Here is an 18882-nt window from a genome sequence, read left to right on the forward strand (position 1 = left end):
TCATCAAACTGTGTACTTAAAGAGTAACTAAACGCTTAACCAACTTTTTTTAGTTAATGATCTGTAAGAATGGATCTTTATTAATACCAGTCATTGATTCGAGTAACGTTTTTGACATTTGTATAAAAAGTGTTCTATTTCTACAATATATGGTGTAAAAAACGTCTTAGTGCTGCCCTCTTCAGGTTGAACGGTGGCTACTGCAGTTGAATTTTCCTATTGGATGTTCCGCACTTCATGACGTACGCAGGTTTCAGCTCACCACGCGAGCTACGCCCTTGGCAGTATAAAAACATCTTGGTCCGTTCACAGCGGACGTGAATAGTGCGTCAGGCGTGAATGATTTCAATGTTAAGTCAATGCAAAAACACTTCGGCGCAAATGAGGCGTAGAGCGCGGCGCGGTAGACGCGAATACGCCTCATTCGCGTGTAAATTTTGCGCGAATTGAGCATCTGGCGCATTAAGCGCGAATGATTTCGTTTCACGCGTTTGACGCGGACAGACGGAAGCACCGCTGACGGCGGCCGTCATCCAGGCGCAGCTCCTGGATCGAGCAAATGGTAAAACTCGGCAAATGGTTCACCTCCAAAGGGTCCAGTGGACACAAATACGGCGACGATGATCCCCACGCCGGTGTTCTGCTCTCCAGAGCAAATACAGAGCGGTGACTCTCTCAATGAATGTTCGGTCGACATAAAAAAATGGCCGCCAACGGATTTCGATTCTGACGTGCGGAAATTTCGCTCCAAACTTTTGTTTTTACGCGCGTCAGTTTCACTCTTGACACAAAGTGGTCAAGCGTCAAACTAGACGTGGTAGACGTGACTTTGACGCGCTATTCGCGTCCGTGTGAACGCACAGTAACAGAAGGACGGTCAAAACCAGTGACACATCAACTGATTCGACAACTCTTGAGTTCTTGTCATATTTTATTACCATTTTCTAAACTATAGCAAATAAACTGTGATAATGTGATAAATGTTGAAGGTGTCTGAATACGTGTGTTAGGGTAAAACTCTTACGTCTACATCCGGCCTCTTCAAGATGTCCTCTACTTTCGCAAGGTCTCCATTGGCGGCGGCCTTCACCAGCTCTTCATTAATGTCTCCAGACTCCTGAGTCTCAAAAAGTTTCTTGAGGAGCTGAGACAGGCGCTCTGAGGGCAGAGAAGGACTATAGTGTCATGCACAATACACGATGACTGATGGATTGATGATTGACTGAACGCCAACTGAAATATAGAACACTTTCATCCTCTGGCAAATCAATTCATGTCACAATATTGAAATTAGGGCGGCATGATACAGCATAACTGTGATATGGCTAAGTGCAATTATCCCAAAAAAAAAAAAAAGGTTGATTGTTTAACTTTTGAAACTAAAGAAATGGGTATGAGCAGTGTAATTTTACAGTTGTTCTATAAAAGTAAGAAGTACTCTATTTTACAGTAATTATTACAATTTTAATAAATGTATTTAACATTTTAATATATTACTTTAATAATAAACAATGCAATATTACATAATTATTGCTTTAAACTAGCCATATTGGGTAAAAACTATATCTATATATATATATATATATATATATATATATATATATATACATATATATATATATACACACACCTAAACTTTCTACGTTATTACAATTTTCCACACTTTTCCATCAATAATACTAATAAAGTCATTAAATCTATGAAATTTCACAAATGGTGTTCATGGGAATAAGTGACCAAAATGTTTTAAATATATACTAATATTTACTATCCTCTCCAGTATATGTATTTATGTGTGTGTGTGTTACCTCCAGAAGCATTAGTAACAGCCGATCCAGAAGGAGCCACTTTAGTGACAGCAGCTGGATTGTACGTCCAGGACGTCCCGCACACCTCCACTTTCAGGTCGCTGTCAGAGTAAATCTGCTGCACTCTGCCCACTTTTCCAAGAGTCTGCTCAGAAGAAAACACAGGTGTGAGTGTGTGACTGTCCTAAACAAGATTCATTGCTTTTAACACACTTTCTTTTCCCTCAGAGCTCAGAAATGTCTGGAATGCCAGACAACATTGTGTTCGAACTGTTCTTTACGCACAGGTACAAACGCCCCTCTGAGAGCTACATCCTGAGCACAGTGGAGGGAGAGCGAGAGATGTGGTGGTCGGGGGAGAAAAATCAATAAAGTGTAAGGTCTTGCTTTTAAAATTGAGATTGGCTCATTTAAAAAAAGAGAATACCCAAAGGCTCCTAAGCTTGCAGGACCCATTTCTCATCTATATGGCTCATAACTGAAGCTATTGGAAATCTAAGCTTTGTCCATTGAGGACAACAAAAGGGAGGCGTTCCAAGAAATATAAACCAAGCACACACTAATGCCACTCACAGCATCTCATCAACTGCTTCAGGAGGCAGAGCTGCTCGAAACAGCCGGTAGATAAAATAAAACAACAGTGCTAGTGTGGGTTCCCAGTGCCTGCAATTTACTGCTCATCAGCCTCAGACTGGGTCTTTATGACAATGATGAGGTCTCATCATCGCCTGCATTTACGGGTCATTTTATTTGAGGGCAAAATAGACAAATTTAAGATGCTTAGTAGTAGTAAATGTCTTTTCTGAATTATGAACAATTGACTCTGCTGTTCATTAGTCTCAGATATTTCTGTGCAGACTTGAGTCAGATGTCTCAGTATGGAAAAAAAAAAGGTTCATTAGAAAAATTAAAGGGATAGTTCACTCTGAAATTAATTTTTGATATGTTTTAGCTTACCTCAAGTGCATCCAAGATGTAGGTGTCTTTGTTTCCACAGTATTTTCAATTGTGATATTTTTAGGTCAAACCCTTTTTTGTCTGTCAGTCATATAATGAAGGTCTATGGTCACCACTTACTTGGACATGGCTGTGGTTACAAGAGGTAAAAACGATATAAATACTGTTTGTTTTCTCACACAAACCGCTCGTTTCGTGTCTTAGGCCATCAATGTGTACTTACATTTACTAGTCAATAAATCATGTTTAATTTGGACTTCTCTGTGCATGCTCTTTGAGGTGGTGACCATAGACCTGCATTATATGCCTGACAAGAACAGAAACTACCGCGGAAACAAAGACACCTACATCTTGGATGCCCTTGAGGTAAGCTCAAACATATTAAAAATGTATTTCAAAGTGAACTATCCCTTTAATTACTCAACACTAGCTGTGGCGTAGTAATTAGTGTCGCAATGGTGCCAATTCGGATAACACAGGTTTAAATCCAGCAACATTTCCTAATCCTGTTCATTTTTTGTCCTCTCTCTTATTATATAAAAAAATGGCTAAAATATATCCATGTTCTCATAACTCAGCCAAAGAGTAATATAATGTTAGACATTCACAGAATCAGTGACGACGTTTACATGCAGCCAATTTTCGGGTTATGGTCAGGTTGAGGTCATTATTCGGGTTTCTGAAACATTAGGAATAACCCGTTTACATGCGTGAGCAGAGAGAGTTTCTCCTGTATACATGGAATTGCAATATCCCGAGGCAAACGGCGACGCCCGGTTAGCGTATAGACGTACGGACAACTTTTAGACGCAATATGCGTCATTTCCGATTCGTCTTCCTGTATCCAAAGACAACAACAACAGCAGCACACGATTAATGAACAGTTCGTGGCAGATAGCGATTGCCTTTGTTTGTTCTTTGATGCTGGTAACGTTACTGAGCTCGCTCCAAGCTGTGTCTTGCCATGTTTACTTACGGTATACTGGACGCAGATTTTTGTATGCACCGAGAAGTTTCTCTACTGAAAAGTAGGGCTGAACGATTAATTGCATTTGTGATAAAATCGCGATATGATGAAACGCGATTTTGTAATCGCAAGAGCTGCGATTACATTGGTCACTTGACACGCGAGAGAAAAGCAGTCTGCAAGATAAAGCATCAACTTGCCACGCTACGCGGTCTGGCGTCCAGAAAAGAACAATTTATTGTGTTATTTATTCTCTCCTCTCCTCAACAATCCTGGATCGATTCAGAGAATTTCAGAATCGACTCGAGTATGAGCTTAGTTTTTAAACACAGATGCGTGATGACGCTGCGCGTGCTTTAGAAACGAACCGTGTTCTGAATCTGCTTGCTTCTATTTTCTCGCTCTCTCTCTTCCTCACTCACACACAGGACACCGCTCGAACCTTCCAAAACATAGTAACGTTATTTCATAAAGTTCGGGATTGAACCGAATTACAAGGACATTCGCGGGCTTCATTTTGCCGCTTTGCTTGATGTTATAACGTTACACTGGCAGTGCGCGTTCTCTCCCGCGGGAATTTTCTTTACAAATGCTTCACAGAGGCATTATTTATGTCTTTTGGAATGCAGTTGGCTTATATATTAAAACCATGAAAATCACTGAGAAGGATGCTTTCATTTTAAAATACTAACGCGTGCTTTGTGAAGAGCGCTCGTGCATGCGGCCGTGAGCGACTCATTGGTAAATGTACTTGCATGTCAAAATGCTTTTATGACGCGAAATTGATGTAAACACGGTCAGTTATACCTTAAACCAACAGGACAAACCACATTTACAATTTTAAAAGAGATATATGCATTAGTGTGAATGCAGCTTATCGTATCTAAACTGAGGGGAAATCACTCCAGCTCTTGAATGATAAACATTCAGACAGCCTACTTTTTAATTACTGAGACCACTCTTTGTTTATTGCTTGTAATGTTTTCTCTTTATTTACTAGCTTTTATATTTTGAAGCTATATTATTTTATATAGCCTATTTAAAATTCTTAACATGTAATTGGTTTAATTAAATGTTCTTTATATTTATTTTTTAAAGTATGTGTTTTTACACATGTAATTAAATACATATTTTAAGAGTTATTAAGATTAATTAATAAGAAAAAAAGTAGATCGGAAGATTCCCATCCTTAGTGTACAATGATTTATTGCTTGTCTTTGTCGACTAATACAGAAGGTAAATAACTTTTTTTTTAAATCGCATATTAAATCGCAATCGCAATATTGGTTAAAAAAATCCCAATTAGATTATTTTCCAAAATCGTTCAGCCCTACTGAAAAGACCAAAATTCCTTGCGAATAGAACATGCGCAGAACACAAATCACTATGGGGATATGCCGATACGCGTTTACATGACCAAAAATTCGGGTTAGAAAAGGGGTACCCCAGGTATAATATTCCAGTTTTTAAAATCCGGGATAAGAGCCTATTTGGGTTTTTGCCGGTGTTTACTTGGCCGTTCGCGACTGGGTTATTTCTAATATCCCGGTTTTGAACAGGTTATTGGCTGCATGTAAACGTAGACAATGTCAAGTAATCTTTAAAGAGATGCTTAACCCAAAAACTAAAATTGTGTCATTTATTCACACACATGCAGTTCGACACCTATATGACATAAGTACATCTTCTGCAGAACACAAAACACACATTTTGAAAAATGTTGCTATTGATTGACTTCCATTGTACGGACAAAAAAATTCAAAAATATTTTTTGCGTTCCACCGAAGTCCTACAGGCTTGAAATGACATGAGCGCGAGTAAATAAGAGTCGTAGATCCCTTTATGGATGAGGTAGGTGGCACTCACTGGCAGCATAGCTTCAGCCCACTCTCCATGTCCTCTCTGGAGTAGTTTGATGCGGTCTATGTCATAGCAGATCTGGACCAAGTCTCCCACCAGGAACTGAGAGCTGCCTCCCTCCGCTCCAGCCGCCACCTCTCCGCTGCGAACGACGTTAGCCTTGGTGAGCACCGCTGGGTTAAACGTCCACCTAGAACACACACAGGAGTCTGTGTTCATTACAACTCAAAAGGAAATTCATGGATCCTCATGTACATTTTTAAGAAATATTTGCATGTATATACTGTTTATATAATTTATATTATAGATACACATTTTTTACATATAAATAACACATTTTTTTAAATGTATACATGCATGTGAGTGTATTTGTATATACAAAATAATTATACACAGTACACACACATATATTATGTAAACGCAAACCTTTATTTTGGATTCAACCAGCACTAAGAAGCTGTCTCTTAGTGTGTGTGTGTGTGTGTGTGTGTTTGTCTAAAATAAAACTTCTATTTTGGATGTGATTTATCGCGATTAATCGTTGCCCAGCACTAAAAATTGTTACACTTCTTATATTGAGATTGAAAAAAAGTGTTTCTTTTGTTGTAAATTCTTGATCCACTGATTTACTAATTACTTATTACTATTTATGTATTACCAATTATTTACTTGGATGTGTAGAATGTGTATATACACACATTTAAAATTGTAATGTATATTCTTATTAATAAGATTTGTCATAAATGAAAGATGAAACAAAAGCAAAAGAAGAAGAAAAGAAAACTGTGTTGATATATGGCCCATGATGATGTAAACAGTCTTTTCAGATGTGCCGTGTGACTGACCGGTTTCCACTGGGATATTGCACAACAATGTCATGGTCCTCATCGATGCCGCACACAGTGCCTGTGGTGGTGAGGGTCTCAAACATGCCATCAGTCCAGCCTCCGTGACCGTGCTGCAGCGACTGAACGATCTCCAGGTCCAAATCAATGTTGACCAAGTCTCCGATCTGCAGGCCTCCGGGGTTCCTGTTTCCATTCTGTTCACCTAAAGAAAGGCACAGAGGAAAGAGAGAGAGATGATCGAGAGAGCAATGGAACAGCTAGGGACTTCTCATGGGCATTATCATCCGAGACAAGTATTCATTATTCTATTGTGACCAACCATTTTGAAAATTCTGCAGTGGCCTAGTCCTGCTTAAGTACATCTACACTAGCATTTAAAAGTTTTAGAGCAGTAAGATTGGTAACACTATACAATAAGGTTCATTAGTTAATTACCTAAATTAAGAATGAACAACACTTCTACAGCATTAATTTCAACATTTACGAATACATTATTAAAATCAATGGTTGTATTTTTAACATTAGTTAATGCACTGTAAACGAACATGAACAAACATGTAATTTTATTAACTAACATTAATAAATACGGTAACACATGTTTTGCTCATTGTTAGTTCATGTTAGTTAATAAAATAACTAATGTTAACAAATGAACCTTATTGTAAAGTGTTACCGATATTTTATTGTTTTTATAGGAAAGATATTGTAACATTATACACTCTTCCATTAAAAGTATTTTTTGTGTAATTAGTGACACTTTACAATAAGGTTTCATTTGTTAACATTAGTTGACGTATTATATAATGGGTATTTATAATAAATAATTGGTCTGAATCAGACTCCACCAATCCCCCCCAAAAAAAAAGGATTTGCACAAGTCACGTGAATGGCCAGTATGGCAATTTTCCAGATTTTATTAATTAAATTTATAATACTAAATATTCTATATAAATACAAATGGTAGCATTATATATGCATCTACAAATAACATAAATCACACTGTAAATCCAATATGCTCGACTCAAGTTTGCAGGTTTCTGCGTTACAGAGCGCTTTAAATGACTCCATTTTGGTAAAGTGAACTGAACTTCAACAGATAACTGTGAACACTGCATAGGGACCACAGCTTCAGACTTTGAGCTATGTGGGATCATGTCTGAAGGTTTCAAGAAAAATTAATTTAAGTTAACCACTTTTTTTGTTATTGGCATGGATAGCAAGGAATCGATTATGAATTGGGGCCAAAAGAGCTTTTAAACTGGAATGTGTCACTGTAGCTATATACATGTATGTTTGAAGATCACAGCATCTAGTGCTGACACCTAGTGGAAGCACCTTATACAATACACTGGATTAAGATGCAATGGAGGACTTCACCCAACCACGCTTCACTCAATCATATTCATCATAAATAATATGTGCCTACAAGTATTTGTATAATCTGAGACATTTGAAAGCTTACCCAACACTGGACAGTGGTCTCTGTAAAAAGCGCCTCCTTTGGCATCTTGCACACATTTCAAATCAGACTAAAAACAAACAGAACGAAACAATTATGAGAGATTTGTTCAAACTGTTTCATGTGCCTAACAAATTCCCAAAGTCTAACCAGTGTCAATGATACAGAAATCTGTGTTTCATCCTGTTTATCCAAATCTAATTAATAATTCCAGTGGCAGATGGCTGCGCACACCCTACGGATATATAGCAATAACAGACAAAAGCCGTAGCCCAACTGCGAAGAGATTGGCTGAAATTCAGACGTCGCAGAAAGTCGAACAGCCAATGAACGGGCAGCCTCTCACTTCAATAACGGAGGCACGCTTTACGCAGGCCACTCCCATTGGTCTTCATGTTGATTCTCGCTCTCTTGTGAAGAGACAGAAAGGGGACAGATTTCTTTTATCATGCAGATAGCTCATCCAGCTGCCCCTCACAATGCCTGCCCTGCACATGGCTCTTATAAAGAAGCCCAGCTTATGGGATGCTGGTCTGTGTGTGGTGCATTGTGCGTGCGGTGGGGGGAGTGGGTAGCAACACAAAGGCCAGTTAACTGCAGTCTTTTGTGTATGTGTATAGTGATGGGGGTGGCTCACCATGCCCTCGAATCCCACTCGGTAGAGGTTCTTGGCCCCGTTGTCCCAGAGGACGTAGGCTGCGCTGTGGGGGCTGGCTGCACTCCAGTCCTGGATCTCGGTCACCTGAAACAGAGGAGGATGGTAAAAAAAAAAGAGCAAAGAGAAGAGGAAGTCATGCAGATGGCAAGAAATTCAAAACAGTTACTAAAATATCACTTCAGTCACATGACTAAAGCAGTCTAAAGTCTGATTAATGCAACTAACAAACACAATATTCAAGGGGCAAAAAAGGTTAAAGGACTGTTGATATCCCAATATAGACATTGTTTGAAACTATAAAGTTACAACAACAAAAACTGCCCCTGAATGGTAATTATATGCTTATTTTAAGCAGCTTGTCTTTGACTTGTCTTTAAAGTCGCAATGAAATGGAAGTAGCAACAGATTTTTTCTTCGGTATTGTGATGGGAAGAATATAGGGTGAGGACTTGGTTTGTTGACTGGATTTTGAGATGACTAAATGAGTGGAGAGAGAACGTTTTTCGTCTTTAAACCAAACTTATGTCTTCAGCCGACAAAGTATAAATCCCGTTTGGCTAGTGTGCTTCCCATCATGTTTACTCATTAGGTCACTAGGCAGAGTAGATGGTGTTTTGTGGCTGTTCGAATGCATTCAACCACATGAGCGTTTACTAGTGATCGGCCGATATATCAGGCCGATATTTGCGTTTTTTAAATGTATCGGAATTGGCTGATACGCGGCATTAGTTATAGACTGGTGTCCACAGGCAGCTCTGTGTTGCTGGAGATGCTGCAGTTCATGTGCAGATCATGCATTGCCCCTCCCCCACAAGTAAAATGTATTGGCTCAAAAAAATCGGCAGCCCGTAACGGTCATCGGCTAAGGCTGATGGGGAAAAAATTGGTATCGGTAATCGGTATTAAAAAAAATACATATCAATCGATTCCTAGCGTTTACACTACGAAAGCAAAGGCGTTTGACTACCTCTGGAAGTGTTCAAAAGTAGGCAAACTCAAAGGGTTTTAGACCCTGTTTACACCTGTATTTAGCATTGTCCACTTGCATTGTACAATATAAGGTGTAAACAGGGCCTAAGATCCATAACACACATTAAGAAAATAGACTAAATTAGTTACTAGCTTGAAACAACAGTCAGCAACCCCAACTTGCCTCAAATGTCAGTTGTGTTTAATGATCCAGAGTCAAACATGCTTAGATTTCCTCCACAACAATGTACCACATATAACTTCAGTCACAGAATTCAACAAATAAATACAGAACACATTAGAATCTTACTAAAACATTACAACAGCTATGAGTTTGACATATTATATAATGGTAAAAAAAGCTAAAAATACCAAAACATTAAACAAGCAGGAAGCGCACAGTTTCACCACCAGTAAATGTTTCCACCGCCAGACGTGCCATTCAACGTGCCAATCAGAGTGACAGAAACGCTGCTTTAATTACAAACGGTGAAGTAGGCTTGAACTTGGCTCTCGCTTTAAAGGAAGTGCGTTTGAGAGCACTCTTTAAATACATTTAACTGGAGTGGCCTGCAATATCTGAGAATTCAAAGACCAAATAAATAGTAAAACAGTACTTTTTTTGAGTGGCATCACTCTTGATGGATAATATGCCATTAAAAATATCCACGTTGAACTTATGGTGGCTTGGTGGTTCATGAAGGTTGTCTACAAACCGGTAGGTTGGTTCAATCCCTGGTTCCACCTGACCAAGTGTCGAGGTGTCCATGAGCAAGACACCTAACCCCAGCCCTATGAATGTGCGAGTGAGTGGGTGAGTGTTAGGCAAAATTTAAAGCGCTTTGGTGACCATTGGGTCTGTGAAAGCGCTATATAAAGCCTTATGGAAATATAGATAAAGCGGTATGTGAAAGCGCTTATAAAGCCTTAGGCCACGTTTACACAAAGCCGGGTATTTAGCAAAACGAATATTTTCCCCTCTCTCCGTTTTCAAAAATAACATCGTTTACACACCCGCATAAATACGCCGTCGAGCGCCATCATGACTATGCCAAACCTATTGGTGGCAGTGGGTTAAGGATAAAGCCATTCAAGCCAATCAGAATCCTCAGAAACGACAAGAGAGAACCTAAAACGCCGTTTCTCCCAGTTCACATGACAACACATAACCGGTGTTTTCAGAAATCTCCACTTTGGTCGGAGTTTTTAGAAATAATCGTTTTCAGTGATAAAAACTGCGTTTTCGTGTAAATGAGAGGGCAAAACGCAGAGAAATATCTGCGTTTTCCCATTGTGTAAACGGGGCCTTATACAACCTTATGGTCTTAAGGCTGAGTAGTACACTAGAAGTACACTAAATTGCACAAAAAATTGTTTCCAACTGGGACAATGTGTACAAATTAGGGCTGCCACATTATAGTCGACTAAACGTTAGTCGAGAAGAGGCTTAGTCGACCAAATTTTAATGTCGGTTAGTCGCAGGAAAAAAAAAAAAACCTTGACGAAGTCATGCAGTCTGATGGACAGAAGGTTAACAGCTGGTCCATGACCATGTCTTAGTAATTGTTGGGCAGGAAATCCAAACCTTTGCCTTTAATTCATCGACATTAAACATGGCTTATCATTTGAAAAAGTTTAGTAGCCTAACGTTACCCACTTTAAAATGGCTGCTTCCTCTAACATTAAAGTTAACCTAGATAACTGTGCGCTATTATTAAGCGCATATACATGAAAACTCTTCAGTTTGGAGGCAGACCAAGTACAAATACATTTTAAAAATGGCTGTTCTCTAATTGGGCTTTGCAGGTTCGTCAATGAGCAAAAGAGAAGCAGTGCTGAGCAATAGAGTGAAAAATCATTACAATGAAAACTCTAAACGAGCCTTTATTAACACTGGAATACAATAAGGAAAGCTGTTACAGAAGAGACTTAAAAGGGTCATGAATTGAGAAATCAAATTTTCCTTCTTTTGACAAAAGAGGTCATGTACTATAAAATATCCTGTAAGTTTCAGAACTCAAAACTTGCTTGCTAGTCCAAAAGCAGCTTTTATTGAAGCCAAGCTTGTAAAACGACTCGGTTTGGATCTTTTTTTTACTTAGACATATAAACAACATTAAAAGCTTGATTTTTCCATGTGGTGTTTTTAATCACATATGATTTAGAACAAACCTTGGGCAAATTCAACACCATTGCTGAATATTTTCTCCTTAAAAGTGCAGTGAACCAGACAGTCTCAAAAGCACCGTTTGAAATCGCTGGTGTTCCTGACGTCAAACTACCTTGTAACTAATCAGGTCAACGTGTGATCGTCAACTGGTGTGAATGAGTGGAGGCGGGGATAATTTGAATATTCATAGAACCGCGTATACTAAATGAGGCAAGGGAGTAGAGTTACATTCATGCTAATTTAAGGCATGTTTACCGGTATATAAGTCCTTTTGGTGATAAAAGGTGAGTTAAGGGATACAATGATTGACTACATGGGGACTTTAAAGCTAGTGTTGAACATTTCGGAGAGGCTAGCAATAGCAAGCTAGCGTTGAAAGCATAAGAGTCTCCCTTCAGTTCATATACCCATTTTCCACCAACAAGAACCAGGTGCTGGTTAAGAGCTAGAGCTAGTGCCGGTTCGGAGTTGGTTCGACTAACGAACTTTCAAATAGCCGGTTTGCCATTCCAAATACTAGAGAGCCATCACAGAGCCACGTTGCCCAGCAACGCTAGCTCGGAAACACATCTTCAAAACGCATGAACACGAACAGCAGATTCTGGGAAGCATTACAAGATGAGAGAAGGCGTTAAATTACCTTATGTCTCAAAGCGCATCACATTACAGTAATAATGAAAGTAAACACCTTACAGAGCTCTGACCTGTACACCTGACTGCTGCAGATTCATTTCCGGGTTGATATGTCACAGGTTGCCATCTCATAATTACAGTTATGACATGGCGAAACTCGTTGGTTTGGTTCAGGAGGAACTGTACAAGGCTTTTTTGCCGCTCGTTGGCTTAAGGCCTACAACTCTGCATATATGATGTGTGATGTCTGTGCGAAGGTTTAGAAATACATGTGTATAACGTTGACAGGCAGGTAGGACATCGTATCACTGCATTCGGACTGAATGCAATGAATGGACAAAAAAAAATGGTACTGACTACTGAGATTTCCACAGAAGATAAACAGTATGTACAAGTTTTTAATATTTAGACCACTTCTATTATTGATTGCTGTCAGGATGTGAATTGAGTCTAAATTAGTATAACAGGAAGTTATTTATATCATTTGCCACAAACAAGACTTACAAAGCATATGCAAGTGCAACACGAATAAATGTTTCATATTGTTGGCAAACTATTCAACGAGATATTTTCAACTTTGGCTGTTTTCAAAACAATTCCACTCGTGCAATGGCAGGGACATTGATAATTATTTAATATGCAAAACTGTTACCCCTTCATAGCAGTGGGCGTTTACTTCCAAGTCTTGAATGTGATGGCCATCAAAATGGAGTGTTAGAAAGAGAGGATCAAAAACAGGATAGAAAATAGCTTATTACTTCTAAAGTAGGATATAACATCATAACTGGACCTCAGAGAACATAAAATACAAAAAAATAAATGCAGTTCATGACCCTTTTAAAGCATGTACCAATGGTAAGGTAAACACTTTTAGGTAAGAACTTTTTAAACTGCAGAAAGTGTGACTTTCCAGTAGTTTAAATGTCACATCAATGGTTTCGCATTAACACACCCTAGGTTTAGTTGACCATGGAGAGGGATTTCAACAACTCTCTAATTTTAACCTTATATGTGCATGTATTGTACATTTTAAATCAGTGGGATATATATATATATATATATATATATATAGTTTAAGTAATGTCTAGACTAGAGTGTGTAATTGCGGAATAAAAAACAGTAAATTCTCATGTTACCGCTCATTTAGGATCTTTTATCATGTATGCTGTAAGTTGCTTTGGATAATCACATCTACTCAATAAATGTAGATAAATAATGTAACAGGTATGCATTGGCACAATCTCATTTTGCTTCAATGAGCATGCAAGAGCATAGCACACAATGTATATACTTGCTCGAGGGAATGTTACTCATCTAATAAATGATAAGCAAAGAGCATAGCCAAACATGTTGAGGCATTACCTTCCCTCTTCTTCCATTCCCGCCATCCTGATCCTCCCACTGCCAATCCACTCCCCGCACCACTCGTCCTCCTGCAAAGATACCCCGGGCTGTGATCTTCTTCGACTTGCGACGAGATTCCAGAAGAACTCTGTGCAAAACATACAAGAACGTTACAAAGCAAATGGCAAGAGTACAGAAGATATGCTTTGGAACATTAGAGCATATTAAGTTTTGCTCCCAGTTAGAACTAAAGTAACTTCCTGCATCCACTGTTGGATTGCCATAATATTGTTCAACTCGATTTACTTAGAACCTATGATGTCTCCTGAAACCTGCAATGCACCCAGAATGAAAGGTCCTGGATAATGTTTAACATCTCTTATTGTTTCAGTTTCTAGAAGACAACTTGTCAGCCCCATGCTGAACCACAGCAGACCGTCTCAGATTCTCCAGCTTTGCTGACATGGTCATTTTCAAAATGGCAATATTGTCGGCGACGATAGCCTCGTGGTTAACGTGCCGTCATATAGCGCAACTGCTCATCCGACGACCCGAGTTCGATTTCCAGCTTGAGGTCCTTTGCCAATCCTGTTCCCCTCTCTCTACCCAATGCTTTCCTGTTAAAAATATCTACTTTCTTATCCAATAAAGCCACAAAAAGGCAAAAAACATAACTTTAAAAAAAAAGGCCAATATTAAAAGGATACTCTACTTTTTTTGGAAATCATTTTGGCTCATTTTACCACTCCCCCAGAGTTAAACAGTTGAGTTTTACCATTCTCGAATCCATTCCGATGATTTTTTGATATTTAGAAGAATATCAGTAACCAGACAGTTTCTGGTCTCATTGACTTCCATAGTATATTTTTTTTTCCAACTATGGAAGTCAATGAGACCAGAAACTGTCTGGTTACTGATATTCTTCTAAATATCAAAAAATCATCTGAATGGATTCGAGAATGGTAAAACTCAACTGTTTAACTCTGGGGGAGTGGTAAAATGAGCCTATTTCCAAAAAAAGTGGAGTATCCCTTTAAAGGGATAGTTCATCCCAAAATAAAATAAAAATTGTCCGTTTACTCACCCTCATGTTGTTCCAAACCTGTATGAGATTCGATCTTCAATTGAACACAGTAGGCGATATTTTAAAGAATGTTACTAGATAGTTAATGGTAGCATTTGACTTACCTAGTTTTTTTTTTCAACTAAAGAAGTCAAAGCTACCATCAACTGTTTGAGAACCAACATTCTTTACAATATCTTATTTTGTTATCAACATAAGAAAAAAACGCATACAGGTTTGGAACTTGAGGGTGAGTAAATTATATTTATGTATATGTATATGTATATGTATATATATATATATATATATATATATATATATATATATATATATATATATATATATATATATATATATATATATGACAATATTTTGATATTGGGGTGAACTATCCCTGGAAACCACAGCATGAGACAGCAGCTGCCAGAGGGAAACACCCAGCAAAAAGGCCTGGCTTCACTACTGTCTTTGTGTGTTGCACTTCCCTAACCATTCTCATGAGGGGAATAGAGGCACGCTTAGTTGAAAGGAGACCAGCTGTTGAGCTGACCTATTGTTTCTTTGAGCTCATGTTGAGGGCAGTTGGATGGCTGACACGAGAGACGTCTAAACAACTGCTGGACTTCTTAATAGCCTTACCATATGGAGACACGTTACTCAAGCCATTCAAATGGAAAAGATGTCAACTCTTCAAACAGAACAGCAGCTCAAATTTCTAGATTCAATGTGCAAAAAAGAAAAAAAAGAGTTAACTAGGCTATTCCTGGCAGGCTGTAAATAAGGGGCCAGGTGGGTATACTTAGTTTTCAGTGTTAGGCACAGTCGTGTCCACACAGGTTATAAACTATAGTAGGGCTGAAACGATTCCTCGAGTTACTCGATTACAAAAATTCCACAAGGAAAAAAAATCTGCCTCGAAGCCTCGTTAAATTCCTATGACGCGCACTATATGCGCACGCAGGGATCTGATTGTTTCACACGGACGGTTGTTCAGGAAGCACACCATAGAGCATGATACATTTGACTTCATGTGACCTCATAAACGGCAGACAACGTCTAAAGTTTGGGATCATTATATATTTATAAAGGAAGAGAACAAGATGCAATGCGTCTACTGCAAAGTATAACTGGCAAGGCTGCCAACTCTCACGCATTTAGCGTGAGACTCACGCCATTTCTCACGCTCTCACACCATACCCCCGTTTTCTCACGCTGAAGTGTCAATCCCTTCGGTCAAATGCCTGAAAGAGGAGTTTGTCTATAGATCTACCTGTTGAGCCACTCGTGATCGACTAGTTTTACCGCGGCAAATCGGCAAATTCGCAAGTTAAAATATCCTGTAAAAATGGTATTTATATTGTTTTTACCTCTTGTAACCACAGCCACGTCCAAGTGATCTGAGAGCGCGCAAGCTTTCAGTCTGAGAATGCACCGGAAGTGATCTCTCACGCGGTTGCAAAAAAAAATTCAACGTTGTTTGTTGATGTATCGAAATCGTCTTCCATTGCGGTTTCCTGTATATCTAAATATGTTTAGATCTTCACAGTGAAGGGTAACACTTCCAAAATCTCTGTGTAAACAATGAGTGACGTACACGCGCGAGAGATCACTTGGACGTGATTGTGATTACAAGAAGTAAAAACAATATCAATACTGCTCGTTTTCTCACACAAACCGCTAGTTTCGTGTGCTTACATTTACGAGTCATTAAATCATGTTTAATTTGGACTTCTCTGTGCATGCTCTTTGAGATGGACCCCCTAAACCTCCATTATATGACTGACAGACAAGAACGGTTTGACCTAAAAAAAATATCAAAATTGAAAATACTGCGGAAACAAAGACACCTACATCTTGGATGCCCTTGAGGTAAGCTAAAACATATCAAAAAATATTTTTAAAGTGAACTATCCCTTTAATGTTAATCAAACAACTGTGGTATCATAGGAAAAAGAGTTGAATAATTATTTTTTTTCTATAGATATTTGGGTTTGATTTGTTGTGTGCCAGATTTTGGTGTTATTACAGAAAACTTTAACTTGACTTTGCTGACTCAAAAAAAAAGGTGTAGCGCAGTCATTTTTGATCAACCAAATCATAGGCTACGCCAATTTGAAGGTTTCTTAATAGAGAATGTGAAAATTACAATAACTAATTGTTGTTAATTTGCTCATTACGACTCATTTTGCCTGCATAGGTCACAAATGTAATGGTAGAAGACAAGAAAAGAGTGTTAATGTCAATATTTATGACATGTTGACTTATTAACACTAATTTCACCATGAAAAATGTGTAGCGGAAGAGTTAATGTGTTTTACATCTTTCATAAATTTGGACATATGTATATAGTCTGGAAAATAATAATAATGGAAATCATTAAAAGCCGTTGTCAAAAAAAGAGTGATCAATGCTATTTAAACCAATTATTCACATTTCTAAAAACATGCACCATCCTCTATTCCACTACTGTATCCTACTACTACCACCTCAGTGGAAATGTGGAGATGATTTATGTTTAAAATGTTAAGTTTACTAGTTTACGAACACAGTCTCATTCAAGCATACAAGTTAAATTTGGAAACGTGACAAACCAAAATTCATTCACTAGCCTCTCAGGATGCCCCACGTATCCCTACATGCACCAAACTACAACTTTTTCACCATAATGTAGGGAATTTGCCAAAAAAAATGAGGTATGTCACAGATAAACAAGATGGTGGATAACAACAAGAATGATCCGTGAAGCAATTTCATTGGCTGGTAATTTACCTGTCAAAAGGTCTGATGTGAAATAAATTGCTTTTATACACCAGCTGACAAGTAATTAATATAGAGTAGGCTAACTTATACATCACACAAAAACTGCAGTTAATGTCATAGGAAAAGCATAACCTGTCACTGAAGATTCAATCGGCTGGAGCCAGAGGAAACATAAGAACTTGATTAAAACAAATGACCAAACAAGAATGGAAGACACCAGGGCTCAGTTGTTCAAAAGACGTTTGACTGGAGTTTGGTTATTCAATTGGATCAAATCTAAAAAATGTAGAGATTTCAAAAGAAAACAGGGATTTTGACCACAAAATCAAGTACTGATCAAGCAACCTAGTAGAGATTTTAATGCAAAATCAGCTGCAGCAGCTGGGGCTATTTATTTTCACGGCCAAAAACTTTAGTATGTGTCCTTCAAACCTTTTTGGGAGGATATCAGGGATACATTGGAAAACAAAATGTGATAAAACTTTAAAATTGGTGAAATAACACAACATTGCATTTTCACTTGATTTGTTTAACTGTTACAGTGACAATGCACTGTAGATAAAGTTGGCCATCTATGAAGCCTTTCGGCACAGTAAAGAAAAAGAATAGTTTGTCCCCATAAAATGATATATGTATGTATCAGGACCTGGGTGGTCCTGTCTACTGTTGCTTAAAGTAATGCACAAAAGCAAGATCCGTTAGCTAGCTGATCCTGGATAACAAATTGGGATTTCCAAATCTGGATTATTCTCCTCCAGAGACTTGACAGTAGAGATGACAGTACAAATTAAGTCAAAACCAATTAAATCAAGACCAGTGGGCTGGATTTACCATCATCCACAATGCAACTGAGACCTAAGGTAGCTTGTAAGTGACGCACGCCCTGACTAATGATGCAAACTGGTCTGTGCTATTAAAGATTGGTAGTCCCACTGAAATCCTGTCGTACCTGTCACTGTACAACAGTCTATACTATAACTGAAGAAAATATTGCATGCTGGGTCTGAAACTGGCCAGAGAAGCTTCCTCATCCACAGAGGGAATAATGTCAGGGAGTGAAGACCACAGGGAGGAAAGCCACACTCACCTCTCACTACCCGGGGTGGTGATGCGGTAGAACCTGTGACGCAGGTGGTGTTTGTCGCCATGGTAACAGGTGGTGCAGAGGTCATAGTTGGTGCACTCTGCGCATTTCCACCGGATCCCGATGATGGGCTGCTGCCGACAGGTGTCACACATGGTGCCATCGTGCTTGATTCCTGTAACATTGCAATTACACTCATATTTGGGAGTATAGTTTACATTATAGGGAACTGACTTCCACCTGCATTTGTAATACATACTAATTAGTTGTATTATCCTCTATTACATTTTTAAATATTCATC

General features: G+C 38.6%; 1 protein-coding gene across 7 annotated transcripts in view; it reads right to left on the reverse strand.

Annotated features, from left to right (window-relative positions):
* mib1 (MIB E3 ubiquitin protein ligase 1) overlaps positions 1-18882 on the reverse strand; it is a 76204-nt gene that overhangs the window by 55165 nt on the left and 2157 nt on the right. For all 7 annotated transcript variants that reach the window (XM_089131007.1, XM_089131005.1, XM_089131002.1 and 4 more), the window contains exons 2-9: positions 18584-18755; positions 13692-13821; positions 8537-8641; positions 7903-7969; positions 6438-6642; positions 5599-5782; positions 1809-1953; positions 1025-1158 (exon numbers count right to left, since the gene is read on the reverse strand). In XM_089131007.1, coding sequence (XP_088987133.1) covers positions 1025-1158; positions 1809-1953; positions 5599-5782; positions 6438-6642; positions 7903-7969; positions 8537-8641; positions 13692-13821; positions 18584-18755 — 1142 coding nt within the window. The remainder of the gene's footprint in view (positions 1-1024; positions 1159-1808; positions 1954-5598; positions 5783-6437; positions 6643-7902; positions 7970-8536; positions 8642-13691; positions 13822-18583; positions 18756-18882) is intronic.

Source organism: Pimephales promelas, chromosome 5 (assembly GCF_988280905.1).
Source record: "Pimephales promelas chromosome 5, fPimPro1.hap1.1, whole genome shotgun sequence".
NCBI classification, from domain to species: domain Eukaryota; kingdom Metazoa; phylum Chordata; class Actinopteri; order Cypriniformes; family Leuciscidae; genus Pimephales; species Pimephales promelas.